This window comes from Neolamprologus multifasciatus, chromosome 16 (genome assembly GCF_963576455.1).
Source record: "Neolamprologus multifasciatus chromosome 16, fNeoMul1.2, whole genome shotgun sequence".
NCBI lineage: Eukaryota > Metazoa > Chordata > Actinopteri > Cichliformes > Cichlidae > Neolamprologus > Neolamprologus multifasciatus.
Window position 1 is genome coordinate 323,243 of NC_140454.1, and position 19,564 is coordinate 342,806.

At 41.0% G+C, this 19,564-nt stretch overlaps 1 protein-coding gene across 5 annotated transcripts; it reads right to left on the reverse strand.

Annotated features, from left to right (window-relative positions):
- Window positions 1-37: 37 nt before the first annotated feature.
- Window positions 38-19,545, reverse strand: pknox1.1 (pbx/knotted 1 homeobox 1.1). Of its 5 annotated transcripts, none has more exons than XM_085135162.1 (11): window positions 19,140-19,545; window positions 17,677-17,789; window positions 9,533-9,663; window positions 7,900-8,071; window positions 7,136-7,336; window positions 6,793-6,943; window positions 6,586-6,683; window positions 6,054-6,182; window positions 5,889-5,965; window positions 5,479-5,630; window positions 38-2,720 (listed from the first exon to the last, which is right to left on the reverse strand). In XM_085135162.1, the coding sequence occupies exons 2-11, from the start codon at window positions 17,725-17,727 to the stop codon at window positions 2,539-2,541; spliced, it is 1,344 nt and encodes a 447-aa protein (XP_084991288.1). In that variant the 5' UTR covers window positions 17,728-17,789; window positions 19,140-19,545; the 3' UTR covers window positions 38-2,538. The 5 variants fall into 5 exon arrangements, with proteins under 5 accessions (XP_084991288.1, XP_084991289.1, XP_084991291.1 ...); XM_085135163.1 differs by lacking the exon at window positions 19,140-19,545 and adding an exon at window positions 18,125-19,133; XM_085135165.1 differs by lacking the exon at window positions 17,677-17,789.
- Between the last annotated feature and the right edge of the window lie 19 nt (window positions 19,546-19,564).

Here is a 19,564-nt window from a genome sequence, read left to right on the forward strand (position 1 = left end):
CACGTTGAAACAGACGCAAGGCAGCCAGGCGGGGAAATTTTGCTTTTACATTTTGTGACTCATTTTATTTCTCTATCTGATAAGAAAACTATTCAATCAGATAGTTATTTGTGGTGAATGAAATACAGCTACACTTTCAAGCACTTTTTAAACCTTGAAAAGACAACATTAAAATTCAAGCATTTTCAAGGATTTCAAGCACCCGTACGAACCCTGTGTACAGGGAGAATAGCAGAGGAGAAAGTACACAGCCCTGATGCACTGAAAGTCTGAGACGTGCCTGCCCAGTCTCATATGCTGCCTGCTGTCAGACAGGAAGTGCAGGTGGGAGCAGGAACAATCAGCTGGGGAGCTTGTCCTGCAGCAGAGGCGGGATGATTGTATTCAAAGCAGTACTAAGAAATGTCACTTGCATAGATTCCAGTGCAGTCCCATGTTAACACCATCACCTACTGACCTGCTGGCTCTGTAAGTGAAAAGGAGGTCCACATGAGGGTCAGTGATAGATCTGAGATGATATAGTACCAGACGCTCAAATGTCTTCACGAGTACAGACCTCAGTGCAACAGCCATTAAGGTTTGTGATCCTTGGTGTTTAGGAACATGGTTAACATTTGTGCAAAGCCACAGGGTTTGGAAAGCCACGAGGATTTTAAATTGAGCACTGCAGCCTGGAGTAAAGATAAAACTGCATGTTTTAAAACATAGAGTGCATTTTATATGTATTAATAAGCGTCTCTGTACATTTCAGAAAGAAGAGGCTCTGAAAACAGGAAACTGAATCTCCCACAGTGACTTCTCACCGGACTATCCACATGTCTCCACATTTGGCAACAAGTACCTGTAGAGACAAACTGTACACATTATAACAGAGACTTTGAAGCAGTCCTGTCTGGTGGAGAACATGACGGAAAAAGAGTAAAGAGACAGTAGACAGCAGAGTTAGGCATCATTTATTCCAAAATAGAAAGCTCTAAGGCAAAACAGACGAGCGAGAAGTACAAGAGAAAAGTGAATGCTTCATAAAAAGCTAGACAGAGGTGACAGAGTTCAGCGAGGGCAACGCGTAGCCATTAAACCCTCAAGCTGAATCAAATGAACAAAGTTAACTTTACAAGAAGGATAAAAACCAAGTTACTGCAACTACTTACAAACAACTGTTTTACAGTACAGCATTACAGTTATTTAAACAAGAGGCACCCCAATATGTGCAGTTATGTCAAACTGATGGAGCTTTCAGATCCTTCACCGTGTGTGTGTGTGTGTGTGTAGTGGGGCGGGGGGTCATGGTTGCAGCTGCAGCCCTTGGGATCATTCCTTCAGGAGGGCAATGACTCCAAGTTTCCAGCTGCTCTGTTTTCAATGCAACAGCATGTATGTAGCGTGTACATAAAATAAAAGCTAAATGCGTGCAAAAAGTCCACTGCTTCTTATTGATGAAGTTCGTAACCCCTCCTGATTGTGTGGTTAGCATAGTGTTCTGGATTGTGCATTTTAGAAAGTGACACCTATGCTACTACTGTAAAATGGTTAAAAGACATAATGTATGGTATACACATTGTGGGCCAAACAAAGACGGGAACGCTGCAGTCGCTTTGCTGCTGGAGAGGGTTCCTGTGATACTGCAGTACACAAAGTAAAAATATGCTTTAAGGAGCCACAAGTGTTCCACTGTTTAGTGTCTTTTTGGCCAATTTCTCCAAGGGTCATACTTCCTTTTTGTGCTTCTTGGTAAGATTTATTTTAGAAAAGAACACAGATAAGGCCTTGTTAATATTTTAAGCTTAAAACCAATTTAAATAGTAATTTTCATCAGCATTCAATTCCTTTTTCTGTTTTTTAGAAAACTTCAAAAGAACCCTGGAAAACAGGGTCACAGCATTTATTATGAATCTGTACATAAATATTTCTTACAAAACAGGAGAACACAAAAATGAAACCAAAAAACAAACAAAAAAAACACTCATTTCATATGTTTGTATAGAAAAATAAGCATCTCTCCTCTAATTTACTTTTAATCTCTCCACCTGTGCTCTACTCTGCCTGCAGGGGGCAGTGTGAGCCATGGAGTCAGTCATAAGAGCACACACGTCTACTTAAAACACAAGCATGCAAAAGTCAAGACAAACCAGAGACACAAGAACAAGACAGAAGTGGTCTCATCCAAAATGACAATCTAGCTGGGAGCAGGGGGGGGGGGGGGGGGGGGGGACAAAAAAAGTCAACATTTATTAACGGAGTATACAAACTTGTCTCAGGTGTTTTTAACACTTGTTTTTTTCGGTTTGATTTCATCTTTTTGAGCTTAAATATACAAAAAGTGCACTCACCTACATCATTTATACAATAAAAAACTGTTTGTGAAATGACACTCCTGACATACACGTGCAGCAACAACCGCCGTTCAGCAGGGTGGAGGCTTGGAAGAGTGCAGGGTCCATCCCAGTGTGTCCTGTGCTCTGTGGAAATCAAACGGACGCACCTCTGTTCTGTCGAACTCATTTTGTGTGTCCTCTGCGTGTGGGCGGTGCTTGTCCTCTACTGCAATGAGTTGCTATTGTCCAGGCCCAGCCCCGCCATGTCCGCGTCAGTGTCCTCATCTCCGCTGTCCCCCGACTCGTCTTCACTGTGGCCTCCCAGCATCACCTGCTGTACTGCCAGCGTGGCACCGTCTGATGTCAGGCTCTGCAGACCCTCCACGTTCATCGTCACCATTGTACCTAAAATATTGAGACAGTTTTTTTAAAAGCTTATTACCAAAAAAGTCAGAAGGGAAAAGCTGTGGCTGGAAACTCCTGACACGAGTCACGAACATGTCTCGTTGTTTTCCAGGAAATGACAAACGTTTGCTTTGTGTGCTTTTATTCTACTGTATCATGTAAAACACACGTCCAATATGATCTTACAGTTTTGTTTTTGTTGAATTAAAACTGTATTTGTTTCAATCTGCCTTGCAGCCTTGAAATAAATATGGTCTGTTACACCTCATGCCCTCTTTCCTCTCACTATATGAAGTAGAAGAGCTGCTGTGAGCCTTCAGCATCTTTATTTAAACTCAAACTGTATCAGACTAAGTTGGGATTGACAAGATGGCGCCGGTGTGTGTGGCTGCTCGTCTGTCATTGCCAAGTTTGTTCCTGCTGCAATGGAACACCCACGTGTGTTATTTAGGACCATTGACACTGTTCTAAATACTCCATTGAATGTCTGTTTGGAAGTTTCTCCTGATATTTGCAATGATTTTTTAACTTTTTTATTGTAAAGGTTGTCACCACCAGGGTCACAGCTCCTGACTCTGACCCTCGCACTGCTGTTTTTACTCAGTTTGAGCTTGTGACGCTCTCCACTTTAGAGGCTGTGGTTTGCCATATTAAGCCCACAGGTTCCCCTCGGGATCCTTTTCCTCCACAATTTTTTAAATAAATTTTTCCTAGTATACGACAGTATGTCCTTGAAATTATTAATAGCAGTCTGCTTTCTGGTGTGGTTCCTGCAAATTTCAAGCATGCAGTAGTGCAGCCATTGTTATGCCGATGACTGCCAAATTTATTTGCCACTGAAGCAGAAAGGTGGCATCTCCATAATACCTCTCATGACATGCCTAGATGACTAGGTTTCCGCCTGGACGACTGTAACGCACTTTATGTGGGGGTCAGTAAGTCATTGCTCTCACATCTGCAGCTGGTTCAGAATGCTGCTGCGCGACTCCTAGCAGGAACTCGTAAAAGAGAGCTGTTACGGTCGCTGACCTCTAGTGGCTCTCCCTCTGTAGAAGAGTTTTTTTTCTCCTTTTCTTGTGTTGCAGGTCTGCCTCATGAGCCACAGCTGAGGTGTGTTCCAGCTCGTCAGCCACGGCATATAGTCTGCCATCCTAAACTGCCACACCCCTGCCACTTCCCCCATTTTTGCCAGAGCTGTAGTGTTTTGGGCAGCGGGCCTTTGTGTGTGTGTGTGTGTGTGTGTGTGTGTGCGTGCGTGCGTGCGTGCGAGTGAGAACTTAAACTCTGTGAAACTTTGGTTTTCTTTCTTTTACTGTAAGCAAAGGTGTGCCCTTACTGTGTTAATTAGTTCATCGTTGTGGAAGCAGGTAGGGGTTCTCTGCCATTTTTGTTTCAACTGTTTTCTCCTGTTTTTGGTTAGACAGGGAGCTCAGCCATTGTATTTTGTTTTGGTTAGAGAGTACTTGGTTTGATTTTTAGCTAAAGGGGGTGTTTTGTTTGTTGTTTTGGCTTTGGAGACCCTGAAGAAAAGAGCTTCCCTGTGTTTACTTTTACTACAGTAGTTTTGGGCAATAAATCATGCTTCGTGACATCTATTCTCCAGTAGTTCATGTTTTTTTCTTTCACTTTGTGTTACCCCTCACCCCAGTCAGCACTTCGTTTTTAAGTGGGGCATAACAAGAGCATATAACCCCTGTCCTAGCCTCACTGCAGTGAGTTAATTTTAAAATTCTTATGTTTGTTTTTAAATGCCTTCACAGTCTTGCCCCGCCTTACCTCTCTGAGCTTCTTCATCTCCACACACCCTGTCGGTCTCTCAGGTCAGCTGACCAGCTGCTCCTGGAGGTACCAAGATCCAGGAGGAAGCTCAGAGGGGGCGGGGCCTTCTCTATCGTGGCTCCAAAATTATGGAATACTTTGCCCTTGCACATTAGAGAGGCCCCTTCACTGTCCACTTTTAAATTGCGTCTACTTTTATTCTTTGGCTTTTAACCTCAGTGAGACTAAGTTTTCTGTTGAAATTAAATTAGTTATTTAATTAATAATTTTTATTTTTTTTCTTTTATTGGGCTTTTATTCATATCTTATGAAATGTTATTTTTTGGTTCCAATGTACAGCACTTTGTGTCAGTTGTGGTTGTTTTAAAGTGCTTTATAAATAAAGGTGATTGATAAGTTCACGTCTTTAGTTCATCTGTTTAACGTCTGTAGTGCAGATTTTTTTGCTGTGTAAATCAAACGGGGGTGGACAGAGCAGCTTACAAAGTTCGCTGTTCTTCATGCTGGAGCTTGTTGATCAGGTGGTTCGCTCAAGAACTCCTGCCAGCTTTTTCCTAGTAAAACTTCCTGTCATAGCAACAGCACTGTTGTTTTGGATGCTGGAAAAATCTTTTCTCTACCTGAGTGCACTGTCTCTGTAACAGTACCAACTGCCTCTGTGCTTTCCACATTAAGCTACTTAATAGTGACACCTGAGTGCTACAGAGCTGTACATTAAAGCATTGAATCAAACAATTTGTGTCAAGGATTTTTAAACAATCAAGTTATGAAATGTTGCATTCCTAGTCACATTGTCAGCAATTTGTTAAAAGCAGCAACATTTGTGATACAGTGATGACATTTGTTGCCAAACTAGAACAACAGTTTGTTAAGCAGCAGCAGCAGCGGACAGGAAGTCTGCTGGTATCACTACATTAACTCTAATATATGGGCCAAGTACAACAACAAAAGCATCTCGATACGGTGTTGTGCTTCCTACCATCAGGCATGGCCCCTCCTCCTGCTGCGATGGAATCAGGCCAGAAGCGCTGCAGTGGCCGGTTTTGAGGTGTCTTCTTCTTGGCTTTGGGTGTCTCTGAAGAGCTGGCATCCAACATGGGCTGCAGGATCCGTCTCCGTGCATTTATAAACCTGCAGACACAGGGTGATGCTGGCTGTACAGACCTTTGCACTTCAAATGCTAACAGGTGCTGATTAGGCTCACTGTCAGGTATGGACAGCTGTATGGTTAGCTGGATTTTACACACCCTGACTCAAAGGACACAAAGAATAGGAACTGTCTGATGTCCTGTACATATTAAATACACCGTAAAAAAATTGCCTGCCATCACAAACATGACTGTAAATAGTGATGTAGTTAGTGTTTTCTTGAGATAAAGAGCAACTCACCAGTTGTTGACCTGCAGAAGTGTCAGGTTTGTTTGAGTAGCAATCTGCTTCTTTTCATCCTCTGTGGGATACGGATGCTGCACAATAGAACAGGGTTGAAATGCATCACTATTTTGTAAGGACTTGAGTTCTATACAGGCAGATGATTTATGCACAAAGACTCACCCCGATGTGCTGGAAGAGCCATGAGCGCATGACATTTGTGGCATGCTTTGGAAGAACGCCGCGCTTGTTCTTGGTTGAGTTGTCCTCATGACTAAAGAGGTTCAAGTCCTGGTGAAACTGCAGCTGAAGCTGAGTACACAGATGTTTGTTTAGCCATCTTTTAATAATCTCAACAGAATGAAAGGTTATGTTAAATTACAATACTGTTCCACATCATTTAACCAAGGACCTCAGCTCTAATTTTGAATTATTTGCCCTTAATGACAGGGCACCGATCTTAAAAAGCTACATCATTTGTTATTAGGAGCAGACAACACATTATCTGCCATAGTCAATACGCAGTAAAGGTTGTTACATTGTTATAGAACAAAGTTACAACGTGAAGCCCTCCAACACCTCTAAGCTTGTCTTCATTTAATTCAATTAACTTTTACTCTGCCTCTCATTCTACTTTAGGAACCACAAGTGGGAGCAGTAAAATTCAATGACAGGGATTCCACTTAATAGCACGGCAGCAACATAGATGTATTACCTGATTGTTCTGGACGCGTATTGTCCCGGGAGAAAGAGCCTGTGTTACCACCTGGCCCTGAGGAGTTACAACTGTGACTGGCTGGTACACAGTCCCGCCTGAAATACAAACACACAATTTTCTAACCTGCTCAGCTGAGTGCAGAAGACTCAATCAGAGTCCTGTTGGTACATGTGAATATCTGGGCTACAGTCATTAGTGCAGTACCTGAGGAAGGGGTCGTACGCCAAGATGACATACCTGCGACCACCTGGGTGGGGTTGACAGTTGTCACGGTAACGTTTCCTTGCTGCAGGGCCGATGCTGGAACTACAATTTGACCCTGGGGACTAATGGTCCCTGATATGGAGCTGGGGGTCTGTGTAATAGAGCATGTATACATAAAGTAGGCGCATGTATGTTTTCCATGCTGCTAACTCTTATAACGCCATTTTTAAAGTATTCCCATTTAACTGGCTAATATACCCCAGCAGGGGCACTGATCAGTGGTAGCTAACTCTTCACCTGAGGCGTTTGGTGGGGACGCCTGCAGTTCACCTGCACTGCATACCTGAGACTTGGTGGGTGAGAAGCTCTGGGCCTGGCCTTGTACAGGCGAGTATGGGCTCCCCGGGTCACCACTCAGCAGAGTCTCACTGTTCATCTTAGTCTTGAGGCAGGCGATGTAGCGACTGCAAAAGTCCTTGCACAGGTCGCTCACCTTCTCCAGCTCCAGCAGATGGATCCGCAGCACCTGGATGGCTTTCACCATCTTCAGATAGAAGGAATGGAAAGAGTTCTTAGGCTCAACATCTTTCTGTTTACCAAATGTTTACCTGAGGGCATTACAGGGAGGTCAAAGGTCAGGTCCAGTTATGACAGTCGCTTCCGATCACAGCACAGAATTACAATACAGCACGATGCCACCCTGTGAAGATTTAATTACTACTTATTTGTAGTAGCATGAATGGTCACAAGTTCTTTCTCAGTAGGAAAATACACCTAAAAGTCTCAAATTTATGCCCTCCTTCACATTTCCAAAGCCATCCCGTGGGCCGTCTTTAACAGGCCGATTCTGGCCCCTGTAGCAGTTTACTGTCACAAAAGTTCTTGATTATCTTTTATTATAGTTTAGTTTTTGTGGTTTGTGTTGACCTTCTGTCACTCCCTTTCTTTTCAACCAATCGGTGTATCGACAGCCCTGCTGAGCTTCAAGTTGTTGGTTGTTTGGAAGACAATATGCAAGCGTGTTCGGATAGGTTAAATAGCCCTCTGCGTGTACAAACATAAATGCTGTGAAATAAGGTTTAGCTTTCTGAAGCAACAATGTCTCACCAAGTTGTCAAGTTCAGGGTCTTCACTGAAGAAAGGCTTCCCCTCCTTCTCTTGATTACGGACAAAATTCTCAATGTCCACATCAAAGCTCGCTGAGGTGATGCAATCAGAGCTCAGCGTGGACTGCTCACACTTCTCAAACAGCAGGGCCAACAGAGGGAACAGAGGATGCCTACGAAAGGCGCGCACACACACACACACACACAGAAAAAGGATCACTTCAAGCTTCCTCAGTAAGAACTTGGAAAATCCACAAGGATGGGGAAAAACAAAAAAGTATTAGCTAGGGATGCAACGATACCAATTTTTTCAAACCGATACGATACCGATACTTGGATCTGAGTACTTGCCGATACTGAGTACAAAAAACGATACTTCTACCACACACACACACACAAATACAATTAATTGGAAGACAGGTTTTATTATATTCCCTGCCGATAAAAAATAAAATCTTAATAAAAATGACCACAAAAAAATTTCAAGTGAAAAATAAGCACTTCTGTTAAATTATTGCAGAGTCTCCACATTGTAATTTTACAAAATATCACTGAACTATTGTCTCGAGCTTTCAGAATAATAAATAAACACTTCTGTTTGGAATAAAATAAATACAAATTAGGTTTGAGAATAAAATAAACGTTTAAATTATTGCAGAGTGTCCATATTGTAAACAAACAAACAAAATAATAATTATTAAATAAATAATAAAATATAAAAAATTATAAAATAAATAATAAATAAAATAATAATTGGCCCCCTAGTGGCCAATCTAAAAAACGACAACAGAAATGACAAGCCACCCTCTGATTAATGAAATAAGTTGGTATCGGTTAACTTTTACGAGTATGAGTACACACACATATTACAGTATCGGCCCCGATACCCGATACCGGTATCGGTGCATCCCTAGTATTAGCAGCAGGACATGAGACCTAAATGAATCAGAACTCTGTGTTGACATCAGACATTTAATATATGTATATTTACACACACACAGTCCTAAACTCTTTCAACCGTTCAACCTGCTTCCCTCCTCAGGTGAGGTGTGGAGGATATCCTGAACTTGGTGAAACTTTCTTCGAAGTGGAGCTCACGTTGTTGGAAAATAAACTCTCATTTGATGTGAGGATGTAACCAAACTCTTTGTCTGGACCCTTTTAGGACACTAGCCTAACATCAGCTGACATAATGTTAGCTTATAACCAACTGTTGCTGCCTAAACAACAGCTGGTTATAAGCTAACATGATGCTCATTGTAAGCGATCAGGGGGCAGCAGGGTTACAAGTCTAATCTGCTGACGATATGTAATTAGGACATTTGGAATAAATAATCATGTCTATGCATGTTTTCATGTATTAAAGATTGGACTTCAGTTCAGGAAGTCAGTTTGGAGGTGAGGATGAAGAGAAAAAGAGGCGTGAGAGAGAGCAGTGGTGGAGAAGCTTCCTTCTCCAGAGGAAATATGCATGTGCAAACTTTTGTTCATATATATATATATATATATATATATATATATATATATATATATATATATAGTTTGATTTAATTTAAATTAAACAGCTTGCATATACTGTTACTGTTGAGAACGTCTGATTTTCTATTTCTATTTAAACAAACATACACTCCTACCGATATATGGATGCCTTGTCAGCGTCCATGGGTGTCTGTGGCTCTGTTGGTGCCGGGCTGGGCACCTCTCCCAACGTACCCTCCATAAACTTCTGCTCCGAATCACTGTCTACCTTTATGATGCCTTGCATCTGCAAGGAAGGTGAGAACAGACAAGAAACAAACAATTACAGCACGAAGCGTTCAAGACAAAGATGACATGTGACAGCGTGTGGCTGCATTTTAATAGCACTCCTTTTCAAAGTCATAGGAATTTTCAAGCAAAAAGACTATTTTCTGAGATCAACAAGTTACTAACAAATAACTACAGAAAACCTGGACCTGACAGCTCCTCAAAAAGTATCTACTGCCCCCTGGTGTGAGGCTGCAGTACAGGTCATAAAGCCCACCCTCTGTGTTAGCAAATGGGGCAGGGCTCAAACAAAAACAAAAGAAGTTCACCTCACATTACTAGTACTAGTACTGCCATTACTACTACTCATGTTGATTTGGGTTCAAGGAGTCACCTTTCTTAGAAGTTTGATTAGCAGCAACAGTTAGAGAAATTTGGGTGTATCTGCTTGAGAACTGGAGGCAGAGTCTAGATACTGAGAGAAGGTCTACTGTATGCATAACCACAACCTGCTGTTTCAAACTGACAATAAGGAAACTGGACTAACAGAAAGAACAAGTTTCTACACCATGCCTCATTCACCCAGTTACACATATTAATTCAAGTGCTTTGAAATGACAGTCTTCACTGGTGGGGATAGTTACAAAGCTTTCTTCGTTATGAATTAGCATACATGGTTTTATTGAACATTTAAAGAACCAGCAAAAAAAACAAACTCTTGTAGAGGACATAAAGTCAGAGACAGAAACAACAAGGAGCAGGTGCATCTAGTACAGGTAGAGCTGCTGCAAAAACCCACAGAGCTCAGCAGCCAGCGCAACAAATTCTGGATCCTTTGCTTTCAGTTAGCAGTTAGCATTAGCAGCACATGCTGCCTCTGATGTGAAAGGACCTTTATGCTGCGCACTGTGATTCACAGCAATGGTCCCGGGTCAGCCCTGACTTTGTGTTAAACTAATCCTAAAGTAATGATGGTGTTTCTAACCACTAGATATACCACAACTTTATCCTTTCGACAGCTACTGAAAGTTAGGGGACCTAGCTTCTAGATATTTATACTACAGATGGACCGATCCGATATTACGTATCGGTATTGGTCCGATACTGACGTAAATTCCTGGATCGGATATCGGAGAGAAATAAAAAATGTAATCCGATCCATTAAATATCAAAAAAGCACCTCACAAAACTTGCGACACGGCGTAACTCGGCTCATAACCTTAGAACGTCGGAGCAGTGTGCTCACGTGATAGAGCGGCTGTGTGTATTTGTAGCCTCGCTACCAAACCAGCATGTTATCTCCGAGGAAGTTTTCCCATAGAGAAGTAAAGCAAGTGTGTAAGTTCACCGCTGAATGTTTGTAAAGCATTCCCACGTTAAGCTTAACAACCGATATATGGAGTGACTGCCTCTCTCTCTCTCTCCTGCTGCTACTTCAATTCTGAAACTGATCAATGATCAGCTGATCGGCTTTTCTGTCGCGAGTCCCGTCTCTCTTGTTTGTTTTTGGCCCGATTTGCACCAGAAAGAGGAAACCAGCGGCTGAACAACAGCAGCACGTTTAAACTTGATAATCTGTTGTTAGAATTTATTTAATATTAATTTCTACACCAGGATCTTTTTCTACAGCTGACAGCTGGTAACTGTGCAGGGGCGGATCTAGCAAAGTTTAGCCAGGGGGGCCAATAGGGCATGAACAGGGAAAAGGGGGCACAAAGACATACTTTTCTTTCTTATTCTCATTTAAAATGTCGAGCTTTTAATAAATAATTATCTGAATCTTACACCCAAAGTTTTAATCTGATGTAAAATATATAGAAGTCCATTACTGTATATATTAACTATTAAGTCTAATATACCCTAGTAAGCTATAGTACTTTTTCCTTTAGGAAGATACCATCTGTGCAGTCTGCAGTTCTGTAGAAGAAAGATGTTGAATCTATTTAATTATTCTTGAAAAAAATTATTGATTTCTGTGCTTTTTTTTTTTCACACTGCATCAAATTAAAGTTGATTTTTTTTTATTTATTTTTTTTGCTGGGAGTTTTAGGACCCTATTAGTTAGGTTGCTTACTCTTTAAAATACCAGAATAGGGAGGATGGTGCAGGTTTAAGTTTGTTAGATTGATCAGTTTTGCTGAACTATGAAATATTTTGGGTGCAGCGTATTTTTTGCATACAGGTATAACAGAATAGCTTTAGCGTTTTTTTTTTTTAAAACTTGAGTATGAACTTATACAAAAAGCAGCAAGATATTAAAAAAACAGTTTTATTGATTAAAAAACACACTATATCAGATTCATATCGTTATCGGCAGATATCCAAATTTATGATATCGGTATCGGACATAAAAAAAAGTGGTATTGTGCCATCTCTAATTTATATAGAGATCCTCCAGCTTCAAACTGTATTACCCTTCAAGGACCTGCAGTTCAAAAAAGCACCCCTCCGACAGCCAAACCCATCTGTTCTCTGATTGAATAGTTACATTTGTGATTGACATGACATTGACCAATCAGATGAAAGGAAGAAAAATAGGGTCAAAATTCGTACTTGAACTTGAAACTTGAGTGCAGAGTTTCACACGTATTCTTTGGCTAAGTCCACACACAAATCTTTTTTACACATACAAAACTGATTTACAAGTACAAAATATTTATGACCACAATTTGAGCCCATAGAGGAGTCAAAAGAATTATGAGAAGAGATCTGGAATCAGCAGGTACGACTGGCCTGTATGCACAATGACCACACAAGACTCCACCGCTGAAGAAAAAGCATGTTGAAGTGTGTTTTAAGCCTGACTAAACAACATTTAGACAAGCCTGTGAAATACTGGGAGAACATATTCTGGTCAGGCGAGACCAAAACTGAAACCTTTGGATGCTGTAATCAGAGATGGGCAGTAACGCGTTAGAATGTCTCAAGACAGTGACGTAAGCGAGTGCGACGTTCGTGACAACAGCTGTGTGCAGATCAACAATGGATCATATATCGAGTGCAGAGAGAGTATGAGCGTGCAGCGTTTAAAGCGTGGAAGTACTGACCTTACTTTGAGTTGATTCCATAAAAAGTGACAAAAACATTAGTGTCCGTTGTGCGTGGGAAGAAAACTTCTTTTTACAGCGAAAAAAACCCCTAAACAAGCACCGAGTGCTAATGGGAAATTCACAGAAACTCGCGGATTCTTCCACTGACCGCTGTGGCACACCTGCACCAGGGTAAACCTCCGCCTGCTTTACAGGTGAAAATAGAGCAACAGGACCGCTAGTCTTTGACTTTATTTATTTTCTGCTGTGTTTTATTTACTTACTTTGAAAGACTGAGTGTAAACACAAAAAATATTTTATGTGCTGGAATGAGCAGAAAATAGGTTTAAATATTAAACAAATTTCTTCCAGTCAGAGAATGTTGCAGATAATTTAATTTTTTGCTTGATGCATAAAGTTAAAAGATTAAAACTAATAAAACAAGTTTTAAAAAAACTTTTCCATTTGATTACATTTTGTATGATGGATTACGCAGAAAAAGTAGAATTGGGCTGAAAGATCTATCACTTTATCACCTATTCAGGTTGTAAATCGTGTTTTTAAAAAGTAACTAAGTAATGAATTACTTTTGAAAATAAGTAATCAGTAAAATAACGGGATTACTTTTTTGGGGAAGTAATCAGTAATTAGTTACTGATTACTTTTTTCAAGTAACTTGACCAACACTGGGGCTACGTCCACACGTACCCGGGTATTTTTGAAAACGCAGATTTTTCTATGCGTTTGCACCTTTCGTCCACACGTAAACGGCGTGTTTAGCATGGAGATTTTTAAAAACTCCGGCCAGGGTGGATATTTTGAAAACACAGTTTTTGCATTTACGTGTGGATGAGAAAAACGCAGAAAACGCAGCGTCAAAGGTGTGCGCCTTTTTTGACGTCACAGTGTGCGCCACGTTATTGTTTCGGTGAAATGAATTTCTACAATACTGTTACTGTTAATTGTGCTCTCTGCAGTGTTTAAATGCTTACATATACACACACAGTTACTGTCCCTCCACACATACGACTCGGTTCTGCTTCTATGCCCCAGCTTTGTTTACTTTTTCCCACCGAGGCTTCTAGACTTCTGATTGGCCAACATTTCTGCACAGTTAGGAATATATCGCCACCTGTTGCTCTGGCATGTTCCTAGCAGCGTTTTCCTTCATTTCTACCTTTACGTGTGGATGGGATTCTTTTTTAAAACGGAAACGGAAAATCTCCGTTTTCAAAAATACCCGTGTGGACGTAGCCTGGCTGTAATACACACCATGTTTGGAAGTCAAACACCCCAAACCGAGAGTGAAGTTTGGAGGTGAGAACATCATGGTGTGGGGCCATTTTTCCAGCATACGGCACTCGCACACTTCATATATCTAAAGGAAGGATGAATGGAAAAATATACCGGCATTCCTGATAAAAAAATCAACTGCCATCAGGCCCAGCCAATCACACGACCTGAATCCAATTTAAAAATCCATGGAAAGAACTAATGCTTATTGTATTGCTCTATATAAATCTTTGTTTTTTAACAAACACTTTGCATGTCAGCTGTCATCAGAATTGCAGACTGTAAAATATATAAGATGTTCAGAGCCAAAGTGCGTCAGGATAATGAAAGGATGAGCTTTAAAGGATAAACTTCACATTTGACTGCAATGATTCTTTGATTACAGGAGTTGCTCTCAGCACCACCCAGTGACAGACAAATCATCCAATAAGCCCACTCTTTATGCTAAATTCATTTATTCAACTTTGGAGCAAAATTATAGTAACTCAAAAATGACCTGATTAAAAAAGAACAAAGGCTAAACTGCCAGATTATTTACCGTCAGTGAAGGCTGCTGCTTACTGAGGAAGTTCATGAAAGAAAGTCAAGGGGATTATATATCCATGTAATTGGTATCATATGTACCATTATCCTCTTTACCTTTAGGCGCATAAACAGTTACTCAGTTTGGGATTTAAGAAAACTGATGATGTCTGCTTTGCTCAGCTTCTGTACATATTAGGGCAACACCTCTGTGATTACTATATGTTTAGATTTTAAATAATTTTCTACTGAACTAAATGTAACACCATTGTGTAAAAGTTGAGAAACACTGTTTAAGTGCTGGGTTTGTCCTCCTTTTAGGCCTACGGTGGAGATCTGAAGATTTCCCTTTGAGGGAGCTGATGCTGAAGCCTGAGCTCTTCTTGATCCCTCTAATGAACCTCAGTCCTCCTGATGTTTCTGACATGATGTCTGCCTCAGTGGGTCAAACGAACATCTGGCACAGGACAGCTGTGTTGTAAGAATAGTAGGAAGTTTCTACAAATCACTGGACCCAAGAATCCAGACCCAGCTTGGCTCTGATAGTCTCCCTCACTTGTTTTTGGCTGAGTAAATGCAGCTGTTGATTTAAAAAACAAACTACTACTACTCTGGGTCATGTTGTTAAATGAAAAGAAAAAATATATATTTCAAGGAAACTTTCTGCTGATGTGTTTTTAAATGTAAGATCCAATTGAAGGTTTCCATGTTACCAGGCTGCAGAGTGCAAGTCTCCAGTTCTCTTTATGTTAAAATCTCAAAAGGCAACATTGAATCTTTAGATAATTACAGTAACACTGTGTTTCTGAGGTGTGTATGTAGCTGGCATTTCTCTTGTCTAAAGTCAGGGTAACAAAGTTACACTGACTAATAAGTCAAACATCTCGACTATGAGCAACACTGGTGTATAACAACAAGCTTCTAACAGTGTGTGTGCTAACTGCTAATCCAGCTAACACATTAGCAAGGATGAAGGAGAAGGATGTTAGATGTTGTATACAACTATAGTATGGTAAGATGTGTGCCTTTTTAATTAAACCAACATGGCTTTATTTGCCTTAATTTCCTGAGTTTTGAGGAGCAGTAAAACCACCAGCAGAGATGTTAAAACTGAACAACCCCGGCTACATAAAAAGCACATGGGATATGCTCACGTTTACATCCTGTGGGGCTGTAGACAGGAGATCAACAACTCCTCCACTAAGAGTCACTACTGCACAGACTCTGACTCCTGAAGTACAAGATGGCAGCCCTCACAAGTGGGAAATTTTGGCTTCATTTTTGTACGATTGATGAAATGGAGCCACATCATCATGGATAGTCACACTTTTGAGTTCATGCATTTCGATGACATCATGTTACTTGGAAAAATAACTGCTGTGTATCTGCAGCAGACAGAATCACCTTAGTCTATTTCAGCATAAAATTTCCACACTCTGCAGACACAATCTGTACTGCTGTTCAACAGACGTTGGTGTGAATAAACAGTAGTATAGCTTTTTTCATGAGACTATTTTGTGGGTTTACATCACTTCCTCTGAGCCTCCCTGCTAAAAGGAGACACATTAAAGTGGTCACTAAACGCCATTAAATGAACAGAGTAACAATATATATATATTTTTTAAACATAAAATGAAAAATACTAACAGATAGTTTCTGGGCATACTCCTGGGTGGATACATAATAAGAGTCACACATGAACTAAATGCCACTATTTTACCTGACATTGTTTTGCAGGCACCACAGAGTCTGCCAATGACTGCACCGAATGAGTGTGGGAGGTACAATTTTATCTGGTTTATCAGGTTTATCATTACTGTAGCACTGTCCAACTGGTATAATGTTAACTGAGTGGTGGAACAGACAGATCAGCATAAATGCTTATATATATCTCAGCACACAGCAGGACATGCAACACATCAGAGAGTTTAGTTCCCACCTCCAGCATAAAAAGAAAATAAGATGACAATGACCGATTTGGTTCTTCCATTCCCTTTGCTAACATCTCCATACTTTAAACAAACTGTTAAAAGAAATGGAAAGCTATTAAGATTCATTAGGTTGTAACCCTTTTCTGAAATATTTTTTAAGTCCCCAGTGCATAGGTCTGGCAGAACCTTCATGATCCAGAAAGTGAAACACTACAATCTCTGGTGTCCAAAGAATAACAACTGAGAATACACTTCCATACACCTGTGTTAACAGACCTCTCTGCACCAAATCATACTTGTTATTAATCTCTGTCTCTCTTCCACAGCGTGTCTTTATCCTGTCTTCCTTCTCTCACCCCAACCGGTCACAGCAGATGGCCCCGCCCCTCCCTGAGCCTGGTTCTGTCAGAGGTTTCTTCCTGTTAAAAGGGAGTTTTTCCTTCCCACTGTCGCCAAAGTGCTTGCTCACAGGGGGTCATATGATTGTTGGGTTTTTCTCTGTGTTACTGTAGGGTCTACCTTACAATATAAAGCACCTTGAGGTGACTGTAGTTGTGATTTGGCGCTTTATAAATAAAACTGAATTGAATTGAAATGTGAGCACAGGCTCTGCAAAATACTTTCATTGAGCAAAGTCTTTCTCCCTTTTTACACTGTGCTTGCCTACCGGCAACACAGTCCCTTCAAGGAGCATAAATTTCATCCCCAACCATGTGACTGCAGCCAACAATGACTTAGATTGAACACAAATAGACCAAAAATGATTGGCTGCGTAGGGAGGAACATTTCTTCTTAGTCATAGTTCATTCTTAGCTCTCAACACCCACAAATTTTAGCACCTAAATAAAGATGTTTTTTAAGCAATTTACAAATATGCATACAGATAAATACTAGGAGGAAATGAGGCTTACAATGCATTACTGATGTCTCCCATACTGAGTTTCAGAGACATGCTCACAGTCTATATATTACTCAAACTGGTGTAACAGCATTGACACCGATTGCGTTCCAGTGTTACATGCACCAAGTGTTCACGTTATTCTGCTACCAAGGCTGACTTATCACCACTAAAAATAAATTATCTATTAGGCAAAGAGTCCAGAACACTCAAAGTTTTAGCCTAGAATGTTTAGATGTCCCAATTATAAACAGTATACCGTCCTGCTGTTGTGCTTATTCTCTTTAGTTAACTAGTATCTCAAAAGAGCAGACTATAGCTCCCTGCAGGTCCAAGCAAAGTTTGTCCCTCTCACCCACCTGCTGCTCTCCCTTTGGGTACTTATCTATGGAGACTGAGTGGGCTGCCATCACGTTCACTGCAGATGCTGCAAACACTGGGGCATTATAGAGTGCAGGGACTGGTGGCCAACCTACACAGTACACACAGTTTCAGTTAGACTGCCTCAGGTGTTTGCACATAAGCTTCAAATGACAGAACTGTTCTGATTTCAGTATTAAACTATTATCAGTGTTACTGGCTTTGTTAATTAGGTTGGCATTGTTACGGTAAAATACAGAAGTATGGACATAATACTGTTCCCCTTTGTAACACCAAGATGAAAAATATATACAAAATGTCAATATTAGAACAGAAATGAAGAGGGGCTCATGATATAATCGAATGTTGTCTTCATATGTGCTAGTAGCGAAAGCACACTACGGGGTCTAACGTTACTCTTCTTTGCATATAGCTTATCCAGCTCACCTCTAAAAGCCAAGAAGAGGCTGGTATCATGAACCTAAGGGGTGTTGTACAAATAATAATGCTGATGTTATCTTAGCGTGTCTTGCAATTGATGTTAACACACCCACCACGGTTTAGCCTTTAGCTCGTGTTAGCTTTGGCAACCGTGGCGGCAAGGGGACGTTAAAGTGAAATAAATCTTTTGGGCTAATATTAGCCTACTCTCCTATAACCCGACTAACGTTACTCGTAAACAAAGCAGTCCGACTGGAAAAACGGTCGTTTTCGTACAGCTAACAATTATCCAGTAACGTAAACGACACATTTGCGCTAGTTCACGAAGCCAACCTAGGCTTCAGTCAAATAAGCAACCATATGGCCGAGCTAACGTCTTCGACGTAGCTAAGTATTAACTTCAAAGTGTATTCGTGCTGGTAGTGCAACCAAAACGCAAAGCGCCATATTTAGCGAAGGTAATCGCGGCCAAAAAACAAGCTAGCTAACCAATCTAGCCAGGTACAGAAAAAGACCCTCCTGCGGATTGATACGAAGTAAGCCATTTTACCAAATAATAAGACCGCGTCGGTGGCTTAACAGTATGCATTTTAAATTAAATTATATTTCTTGTCAGCTATATGAAATAATTGGGCAGCAAAGAAATTATTAAGTATTGGATTGCTAGCCCGGTTGATCCTAAATTCCTCCCCTTTTCAGTCAATCAATCAAGCGGGGACAGCTGCCCTCTACTTCCCCTCCCCTACGTGGTAAAGTGTTGGGCCTCGTTTCTAGCGCTCGCCCTTTGCTTTTCCACAATCCTCCTCAGCCCCCAAAACGCCGACATATTTTTTAACCCCCCCTCCCATGTATACAGTTTTTTTTATCCTTCACAGAGCTCTGCCGCTTCTGTTTCCTCTAAAAAACATCCTCTGCTGCCCTGACTAAGTCCGCGCTCCTCGCCCCGGGACATTTTTGCGTGCGGCCCAGATTGTTTGATTGATAGGGAACGGAAAAAGAGGGACTTTGAGTGACAGCTTACCTGAGTGCCAATCTTCGTCACACTGACAAGCGGCTGCAGCAATCGGGACCCGCAGTTGTCGCGTTACGTCATCGCGCAAGGGCACGCAGGGGCGCAGGACTCATGATTATGTATTAGGTGGGCGGAGACATGACGTTCTGCTGCCTGCGAGTCCTGCGCCCTGCTGTTTTTTTGTCTTAGCAAAAGCGATTCACTTCCCTCGCTTTATACTTCGTTCCTTTATATACACACGTTTTAATCATCAACATACTAATGCGTGAAACACAACAGACTGCTGAGTGCTTATTCCTAAACGAATGCGTATGGATAATTTGAACATTATGTGCATGCAGGCATGCTAAAGGAGTCAAAATTGTAATCATTAAAATAGAACCACAGATAAACCACTTGCACACTCAGCTCTATTCAAATGATGCCCCTAAGGC

Bases quoted from the DNA above. Each gene is read 5' to 3' on its own strand.
- pknox1.1 (XM_085135162.1), bottom strand. From the start codon at position 17,727: ATGGCAGCCCACTCAGTCTCCATAGATAAGTACCCAAAGGGAGAGCAG. The intron at 5,966-6,053 runs GTGAGTCTTTGT...TCTATTGTGCAG, and splicing joins GGCTCTTCCAGCACATCGGG to CATCCGTATCCCACAGAGGA. The intron at 5,631-5,888 runs GTGAGTTGCTCT...CTGTGTCTGCAG, and splicing joins CTTCTGCAGGTCAACAACTG to GTTTATAAATGCACGGAGAC.